This window comes from Tubulanus polymorphus, chromosome 4 (assembly GCF_964204645.1).
Source record: "Tubulanus polymorphus chromosome 4, tnTubPoly1.2, whole genome shotgun sequence".
In the NCBI taxonomy this organism is placed as follows: Eukaryota; Metazoa; Nemertea; class Palaeonemertea; order Tubulaniformes; family Tubulanidae; genus Tubulanus; species Tubulanus polymorphus.
Genome location: NC_134028.1, coordinates 3,298,126 through 3,307,903, shown reverse-complemented (window position 1 = coordinate 3,307,903; position 9,778 = coordinate 3,298,126). Strand labels below are relative to the sequence as shown.

At 38.9% G+C, this 9,778-nt stretch overlaps 2 protein-coding genes across 3 annotated transcripts; both read right to left on the bottom strand.

The window, feature by feature from the left end:
* Positions 1 to 769: 769 nt before the first annotated feature.
* Positions 770 to 3,769, bottom strand: LOC141903825 (very long chain fatty acid elongase 4-like). Of its 2 annotated transcripts, none has more exons than XM_074792160.1 (8): positions 3,626 to 3,769; positions 3,155 to 3,242; positions 2,845 to 3,032; positions 2,551 to 2,631; positions 2,063 to 2,119; positions 1,868 to 1,982; positions 1,434 to 1,561; positions 770 to 1,102 (listed from the first exon to the last, which is right to left on the bottom strand). In XM_074792160.1, exons 2-8 carry the CDS (start codon positions 3,198 to 3,200, stop codon positions 926 to 928), a joined length of 792 nt encoding a protein of 263 aa, XP_074648261.1. In that variant the 5' UTR covers positions 3,201 to 3,242; positions 3,626 to 3,769; the 3' UTR covers positions 770 to 925. The 2 variants fall into 2 exon arrangements, with proteins under 2 accessions (XP_074648261.1, XP_074648260.1); XM_074792159.1 differs by having other exon boundaries at positions 3,155 to 3,227.
* An 838-nt stretch (positions 3,770 to 4,607) lies between these two features.
* Positions 4,608 to 7,360, bottom strand: LOC141903381 (RYamide receptor-like). Its single transcript, XM_074791493.1, has 2 exons — positions 6,557 to 7,360; positions 4,608 to 5,832 (listed from the first exon to the last, which is right to left on the bottom strand). Exons 1-2 carry the CDS (start codon positions 7,358 to 7,360, stop codon positions 5,290 to 5,292), a joined length of 1,347 nt encoding a protein of 448 aa, XP_074647594.1. The 3' UTR covers positions 4,608 to 5,289.
* Between the last annotated feature and the right edge of the window lie 2,418 nt (positions 7,361 to 9,778).

Sequence of the window (9,778 nt, the reverse complement as noted above, 5' to 3'; positions counted from 1 at the left end):
TCTGTTTGTCGCTGAGATGCGTGTTAGTCTATTTCCATTGCACCTAAACTGAATCAATGATCATGATCGTCAATAAGAGGTTTGCGAGTAAAGTGTCTCCTCTTTCACTGAACCTTATTCTCCCTCAAAGGGTGGTTCCAAGGGGGGACTAGCCCTCCCCCAAATTATTTAAGGTGGCCCTAGAATGTTTGGGAAAAATATTTTTTTCATTTGGTAAAGATATATGAAATATTCCCTCATGAAATCTAGGACGGATGCTATAACGCTAATTCCGAAAGACTTCCATTAAAAGCGGCGTAGAATTTATCTAGAGATACAGATTTATAAGCTAAAGGGCCTCGTCACTAGCATGCCACAGTAGGAATATCGATGTGTGTCAAATCATAACCGTAACGTGCTGCCCCTATACATATCGTTGACGGTGAATATGTGAACTAACTTATTACTCGCATACCACAGTAGGTAATTATGCAGTTCATAGATTCACCGGCAACGTTATTTTTAGAGGCAGCACTTGACGGTTAAGATCTGACACGAATCCAGGCGGGCAATTTGTTACACTACATCAATGTGAACATCGTAGAAATAGACTATTCGTTTAGAGTGAAAATATCTCTATTATCCTTATCGCAAATGAAAATGGATTTTGAATTTCTTTCTTGTTTCCATAAGTAACGGTAAGCATTTGGCGAGACGAATGATTTTCTGGCTGGGTACCGTTTTGCCTACAACATGTACACGGATGCCCATGATGGATACGATATCTCGATTTCAGGGAGGAGTCCAGGGAGGGACGAATATTAGCCAACAAGTTGCATGTAATTCATTTAATACCGGTGTTTCTTTATTATTTCGGACGTGAGCAAATAATTTATGAACCGTATATTCTCTATGTGACAATGACGCCGCGCGAACAACGACAACGTTATTTAGTTTTCTTCTCGTTTTGTTTGTGGATGTATTCGCGTATGTAGAAATTCATGAACAGCACAATCAGAGACGTACTGTAAACCAACACGAGTAGATTCAGACCTGCGGGGAAATCGCAGTCCGTCAGGAAATAGTTGTAAGCGCCATGCGTGAAGAACAGACAGAATTGTACCTGTAACACATGATATGATAGATGAAATTTCGAAAGTGTTTTTTTTTCAGACGTTAAAAATCCTGTAATAATGAAAATAGGAAGTTGTCAGGCGACGTTTAATATGTTAATTCAGGAGTCTGGTATATGAAAAAATTGTCTCATGTTATGATCGATGACTTGAATATCAGATAACGGAATTCAGTCAGTTGGAATATACGGAAGCCAGCTCGCTGTGAAGCTTAATAAGTTACGTAGCATTCATCAAGTCCAAATGTTGGCGAAATATTGAATCCGCGATGTGATAAAAGTTTCAATATGCCGCTTCTTAGATTACCATAAGGATACTTACCAACTGAATACGGGTCATGTACTTTTTCCACCATAGGTATTTGCGCATCTCGGGACCAAGCGCCGACAAACCATAATACGTGTACATAAGTACGTGGACGAAACTGTTCAGGAGCATGGCAAAAAATGCTAGAATATAAAACCATTATGCGAATTGATAGTTCATAAAGAGAATTCACGATAGAGTGAATTAAGAAGCTAATTCTTTAATTCGTATGCTGTACATTTACGTGATTCATGGGTTCCTTCAATTGATATCGGCACAGTTTATACTTGTATTATTTAGATATTATGTTATGAATTGTTTCAATTTCTTCGCAAAATACAGATCACTATTATTATTATTGATTTGAGGTAGGAATTACATGTTCAGCGTATGTCGGATATGAATAATATCTACTTTCCCATGTTTTACTAGAAATATACATAACATACCCTGTCCACCAGGTGCGAATCTAACTGCCAACCAGTAGTTGGGGATGATTGTGGAATGGTGGTAAACATGTAAAAATGATAGCTGGTTCGTTTTGCCTCTCAATATCATAAAAATCTGTAAAGGATGAAAGCATGGTAAATTCATTTATACGAGGAAAGGATACGAGTATTTCGAAATGCTTATTCAACACTCACAGTATCGAAAAGCTCGATGAACTTTGAAAAGAAAAACCACCAAGTAGCGTTAGCCATCTGGAAATACATTAAAACATTCATGTTGTGGAGCGGGGCATTTTACTCTATAATATGGTTTTATACGTGGTGACAAGTTGATAGCGCACCACGTCCTGCCAGTCCAATCGAAGCTTCATGTTCGTTAGACGTAGTATTCGCAAGAACTCAGTCACATTTTTAGTCTTCGATTTTCGTTACATTTCTAGTGTTTACCCAACCATGATCATATGACAGACGAAAAAAAAACTCCACCTTTGATCTGATATTTTTTATCGTTTGTTAGCTGTATCAAAAAGGTTGAAGGTTCAAAAAAAATAATTCACAGATATATCTATGTATTCTACGAAAGCCATCAGTGATATCAGCTAACCTTCCAGAGAATATAAGCGTTTTGACACACATGATTTCTGGGAACACAAATACATATCATAATGCGACGTATAACTTACTCTTAAAGCTAACGGGTTGTTTGAATAATCCACCGGTTCACAGCGAAGGCTGTAATTTGCTTTAATTGCTGTAGCTAGAATCTGCGAATTTTTATAAGAAAAAGAAAACAATCATTGCCAAGTCGTTTAGCTAGCAGAAAATTAATTTTCCAGAACCTACGCAGGCTTTTCTGTGGATCACCTTTTTTCAATGAATACTTGACGCGACAGTGAACTGTTCTCTTGGTAATATTTCCGTGCGTACATTTTGTTTCGACTGCCCGATATAGTTGTATATATCGCCTAGGCCCTTACCTCGTAGAATATAAACGATGATAGTCCTACTAAAGCAAAATTGTACGGAATGATGAGCGCCTTGAGATTCAGAGGTTTCCTGTTTTTCATAAATCTTGGCCCACATATACTGACAAGTATATACAAGCTTGACAGAATTAGTGCCGGTACCGGTGTTTCTACAAATAGCCATTTCTCCGTACGAGGATCTGAAGCGATATTGAAAGGAATTTCATGCTAATCATAAATCGCTCGTCCTGAATCGATCATTTCCTGGATGTACCGCTTAATCGGGGGTTTGCGTTTTTTTTTTGTTATGTTTCAAACTTACCTCCTTTGGCGAGGAATGCTTTGTACATTTCCGCGAACTTCTCCATTATTTTACACGTAACGATTTTACGAAACTTGAATAAAAAAGACTGTTACATGTTGAGGGTTACATTGAAATAACCGAGAGACAATATCGTACGTAATGACACGCAATTCTGTCTGAAACAATTCCAAGGCAATCGAATGTTTTCTATGTTGTTCGAGACGTTATGAAGTTCAACGTTGCGCATAGTTTCAAGTGAACACGCAATATTATTTGTGCACATACGCCGCGGTATGTAGGTGTGTTTGTGCTGAAATCATGATCAACGTATGTTGTATTCCATTTTATGATATACGTAATAGCTATAAAAAAAACATGGGCGTGGAATCATTCCCCGTTTAATGCTATACCGCGTTTTCACGAGTTTCTAGTGGATTTATTGAATGGTAACTTTGAGGTGCAAATATCATAAGAACGTGTGTTACGTACCTTGTTATATTCGGCGTTGACGGCTTGAAATCCTTACGTATTGAACGTGTCAATGGATATGTATGTCAAATATAAAAATCTTTAAAACGTCGCGACACGTTTTACTACAAAGCACGCGTCGTCACCGCGAGAAACATGTCAATGAACTGGCGGCAATCGAGGCGGCCTCACCGAGACATCGTACATAACCTTGCTTATGTATCTTATCTTCTACATACGTATTGTCACGATTATTATTACCATTGCAATAAGACGATATCAATATTTGGGTAAAAATGTCGAATGAATTTGACACGACGCGAACTATGGAAAGTTACACATGATTTATAGTTTCACTGATGTATGTTAGGAAAGTTAACAATTTTCTCTTGGCTTTCACAAAAGATTTAACAAAACATCAAATGGAATGGAATTCTGTTAAATAACGTGTTGCTCTGATGTATAATGTGACTGTCATTACCTGATTAATACCACGTAGAAGAAAACCGAGTGAAGAATGCCAAATCGGCTTCGTGGAGATTTGGCAATATTTATGCTACGGCTGAGAAGCTTGAAGCACAAGATGTCGTCTCTTCAAAGACATGCCAAAACAATACCAACGGGAATGTATTTTTTTCAACATGTTAGTTCTTTTTTTAGGCTTTTATGTTTCTTTTTAGAGATCAGAATGGCTTCAGGGTAAAATTTGTATTCATGCTTGTTTTTGAAATAAATCAAATTAGTCTGTAATTTCATAATGAACGATCTTTCAGATTTCTATACATGTTTCAGTCTATGGACGATTTCACCTGTCAAAACGTCTCTGAATGCCTATTTGGGAAGGTCGTTTTTATCATCGGCAGCAGAATTCTTTTCTTACCAATAATTCCGGAGAAATACCATGAACATAAGATTTGAAGACAAAAGACGATAAATCGCCGTTGAAATGTGCATTTATTTCACTGACAGAATGAACAGTTCAAATCAAGAATTAATTAGCTCGTCATTGCATTTACCGAATATCCCTGCCTTCTTTTACATACCGTATCCTAAGGTGAACGACATCTTAAAAGGAAATATCCAGGCAACTTAGATAGAACGAAGTCATAGATTTATAGATTAAGATTGATATCAAGGTGCATCAAACGGTTGATCTCATTCAAGAATGATTATATCGTCATTACACATATACCCAAAAAAGCAAAGACCCAGATATAGTGCAGACACGTATAAGCACTTGAAAGTAGATCTAATAATCTTATCATAACTGCACGTTTTAGACAATAGCGGTGGTGTCAGTTAAGTTTAAAATCGAATGCATCAGGTCTAAGGTCTTTTTACTTCTACCGTAAACAATAATCATGATTCCTTTTAAACATTAATTGTATGATAACATTAGATATATAACAAAAAATATGACAAACGACAACTATTTTTCGCTGTGCGTCACAGACAAGAGGCACGACTTACTAACAGTAATATTTGGGACGTAACAACTCGAAATCTTTAGGCTCGATCTCAGTCGAATCAGCCGCTGTGAATGATTTACTATTCCAACAAAATAACGAATATCTATACATAAAACATGCTTATATAGATACAATATTCAACTGTACAACGCCACTGACAATGAACGGAGTTTATTCCTGATTTCAACACCAGGGGTCACCACCCCGATGATGACGTCAGTCGTATCCAGGATCGCTACATTCATCGTCGTCGCGATAGATATCGTTCGGGTCGACTGCACCGCCGTTTTTTAACCTTTGAAGCGGGACGTATTCGGTGGGTAGGTTCTCCTGGCCGCTACTACTGACCGAAGTGTTGTCCGCCGAGAGTTTGTTTACATTCGAGGGAGGCGGTAACTGTTTTCTTGCCGAGTGACGTTTCGCTTGGTAACCACCGTCGGTGTAAACCCCGCTTCGGACAGTGGTAACGTACGTATTAGTCCGCGAAATTTGGTCGTCCTCTTTTTTATCGTAACGCACGAACGGACAAAAACGGAGCGCGTAACGGAATCCGTTCCGATAGGTGGCGTTCATCCAACAATAAACGAACGGATTACAACAACTATTTCCCATAGCTAACATCTGACAGATAATCCAGGTTACTCGCATGCCGAGGCTGTTGTAACTACCAGCACTCAGTTCGCCAATTAACGTGACCGTATGCAACGGTAACCAACACATTGCGTATATCATAACTACTGTAATCATCATCTTCACCATCTGAAATATAGTTAGAATCATAGATATTGATTAGGAAGTTTATCAAGTCTATACCAACTGAAGCCCTGATGACTGGTAGACTAATATTAATCGCAGTTTAGAGTTAACAAGTAAAAACCCACAGTAGATAAGAAAAGTCTATACCAAGAGAAGCTCTGATGACCGGTAGACTAATATTAATCGCAGTTTAGAGTTAACAAGTAAAAACCCACAGTAGATATCGAAATGTTAATTTTGGTTTCTCCGATGATTGGGTTTAATAGTAACCCTAAAACTGTCAGATAATAAACTAACTTGTCAATATCTAAACTGTGGGTTTTTACTTGTTAACAGACGCTATTCCGTTCCTCTGCGGTAACAGATGGTAAACGTATTTTTTCAATTGATACGTGTCTTCGTGACCAGGAGTGAACAAAAACACGTTCCAATTTGTTTCACATCAAGCATCGATCGTTAGCAGTTTCCAAATTAACTTACTGCCTACATAATTAATCAGGTATCCAGAACTCGTCAATCAGAAATTGTAATTGGATCAAAAGGCCATTCGTCAAAGCGATGAGATTGAGAGCTACTGCCTGATAGAGTGGTAGGTAATGCCCAGATGCAGAAAAAAACATTTAGTAGATTAGAATACTCACGGACGGAAAATAGATAATGAAGTCAGAGAGCTCCTGAAAAAATAACACAGGTTTTAAAAAGACTTTTTGGCATCGGTTTCTCTTACCTTTCTCTTGGAAGCGGCCATTCGTTGATCCCTTTGGTTTACCGCTTCTCCGGGTATTTTCTTTACCCAAATAACGAACCCGATTCTCGTGTAGGTGAATATCAGCACTAGTAAAGGCAAAAAGTACTGCAGACACATTATGACTATACTGTAGTCGAAACTATCCTTGCTATTCGACCAGTCTTCGATGCAGTATTTACGCATCACCACCTGACCGCCGCCGATATTGACTTTACGTTCGTCTAAAGTCGACAATATGGCAACCGGGGACGAGACGGCAGACGACAAAATCCAAATAGTTACGATGACGATGATTGCCTGACGAGTGGTCATTTTCGGTCGAAGAGGTATCATGATGGCGATGTATCGGTCTAGACTAATAGCGACCAGCGTGAACGAGCTTAGAAAGACGGCCACGACCTGGGCGAATGTAACTATCGGGCACATGATCGCACCGAAAGGCCAATAGTTCACTAACATGTTAGCTATGATAGTGAATGGGATACAAATAACGGCCATGAGTATATCGCTGAGCGCCAAATTCACGATGAAATAGTTAGTGACGGTACGCATCCGCTTATAGGCAAGCACTATGTAACAAACGATGACATTGCCTCCAACGCCCATGATTATAATAGCCGTGTACATTATGCCGATTATGCACTTCGCATAAATCGGTAAAGCCATTTCTGATTGGTCGATAATCGTCTCGTTTTCGGCGGATGGATCACCTCGCGGTACCGACCCAAGGGTCAGATTAGCCGTCGGGGGTTCCCCCTGGTTATACTGCGTTAAGCTAGTCATTTTAGCCGCTGAGAAATGATGCTTGCCGCGTGTGTATTCTGTGATCGCTACGAGCAGCAACGTATTAATCTGCTTCAATCCCAGAAAAAAACAATTTAAAATGTCACGATTTTACAGTCGTGTCCCCGAAGCCGTTCAACTATGTTCACCTATACTAATCTGACATTTTAATCCGTGCAGAATTGTCAGAAATCAAAATCGGATAATCTGTTCTTAAAACTTGTCACAAATTAAAGACATTTCAGGTTTATTCCCGAAAGCAATTTTGCAAATAGAAATACGCGTACGGTTGTTTAATTCTATGCCGGTAAACGTAAAAGACGCGTTCCTTATTTGGTTCTGTTAATTAATGCGCACATCTTCCATATCCAACAGTGTTTCTTCTAATTTATCTTATAAGATCCCGACTGTTGCACGAAACACACTGCAACAAACTGTTTTTGTTTCACCGTAAGACATCTACCCGACACCGACGTCGACACAAGAACGTTCAATATTTATGAGAATAAACTAGACTCGACGCGTTGATTAAATACGCTATTTTCTTGAGAATGGACTGATAATGTTGCTATTAGCTTCAGCGTTGTCGATTCGACGACAACGTCACAATCATCGTCGGCTTACCCGTCGTTTGACAACAGTCGCTTCTGACATCTGAAAAACATAAGATTTGACCTTAAATAACATTTTGTTTCATAATCAAGTTTTTTTACTATCCGATGAACGTAAGATTTCGAGGTCGACACAGTAGTAACTCAGACATCTTAACAGCTCTTGATCTCATCGCGGCTTCATCGTATTGGTTTTAAAAGCCACTCCATGTCACCCACAGAACTACGCTAACGATACTAGATTAGATTAGACGCAATTAAAATGAACAGAAGTTTATTCATCCGCGCAGGTTCGGGGTGAGCTTCCTTCGACATTCATCATTCGGGGAAATCAGGCACGTAGCGCGGGGGTTCGTTCCCGCGAAAACAAATTTAGTTCGTTCCCTTCGTTATAATGTAAATCACCCAAGAGGCCATATAATATTTGAGAATCAAATTTTCAAGACTTCTCCAGGGAGGGCCCTAAGCTCCCGTTCAGTACGACCAAATCGTGATTCTTTACGCTTTTCGGTGGAGATATCCGGGGTCATGCTTAAACACCCAATGATGTATATCCGTGTTATGACTTGCGTGAATCTATTCTTATCAAGATCGAAATCTTGGAAGATCTATAAGAAATCAATTGATTTGTAGCGCAGATGAGCTTTCTATTCTGCACCCCAATAACACGGCGTCAACGTGAATTTCAGGGAATAAATGTATGGCAATAATGGTAGGCTATAAACGTCGTTTTCTTCATATAGCACCTGCATGTTTCGCAAGGTGGATTGTCATTGATATTGTAATATGATACAGGGGCCCGATACTTGAATAAAGTGAAGGATATTCCGGAGCCCAAATCATGTTTACCTTGCAAAATTATTTTACGAGGTCACCCGATTTGCTAGGATCAGACAACTAGTGACAGTTAATTGGGCTCTATAGTCATGTTGCCTAACATTGAAATAAACAAGAAAATTAACTTTAATAAATTATTTGACGCCTGCGAAAAAATGTAGAATTTCTGGGATAAGCTAATGTGGAATTGCAAATTTGAAATCGAAGTTTTAAGAAATTTGGGGAATTATGAGATTTGGCGATTGGGTAGATGATACAATCTTCGACTGGTCTAATTTAAAAAAAAATTGTCAACTTGTGACCGATTTCGATTCACTTTTGCCTCTAAGCTGGTCTGCAACTTCATTGCCTCCATGGTTGAAGAAAGAGCTCTTCTGATGTCTGCTTCATCATGACTTCGAGCATATCGTGTAGCCAGCCGGCCCGGTCGACCGGCGGGATCGGCCGGTTTGACTGTCACTCGATATCCTAGACTTGAGTCTGGGTTGAAGTAGACATTGTCATTTAAATAACTTATTCATGTTATTCTGTATGAATTACCCGTGTGTCTTGTATTTTGTATTTTCTTAGTTTAAAATTTGTAACTTTATTGAATTTGGGAATTTTATCCCGGAATTTCAATGAAATAAGGATCAATAAAGTATTGAATTGAATTGTCACCTTATACACATGCCATCAGTGGACGCGGAGCCGTATATGACAGTTATGCTATTATAAATTGCTAATCTCATGAAACCTGCATACCTCTAATATCGAACATATTTACTAAAACATTTGAATATTGAAATTATATGTTTACACGATTTTATATAGACCGCTTGTAGCCGCCGATGAAATTCACGCCGGCCCTACTCAGATCGTAGATAGCTTCGTCATTCCACTAGCATCCCCATGTCAGGGTCTGACTTTTATATCAGACTTCCAAATCGTGTATACATCCGCCATTTAACCGAATAATCCGATTTACTTA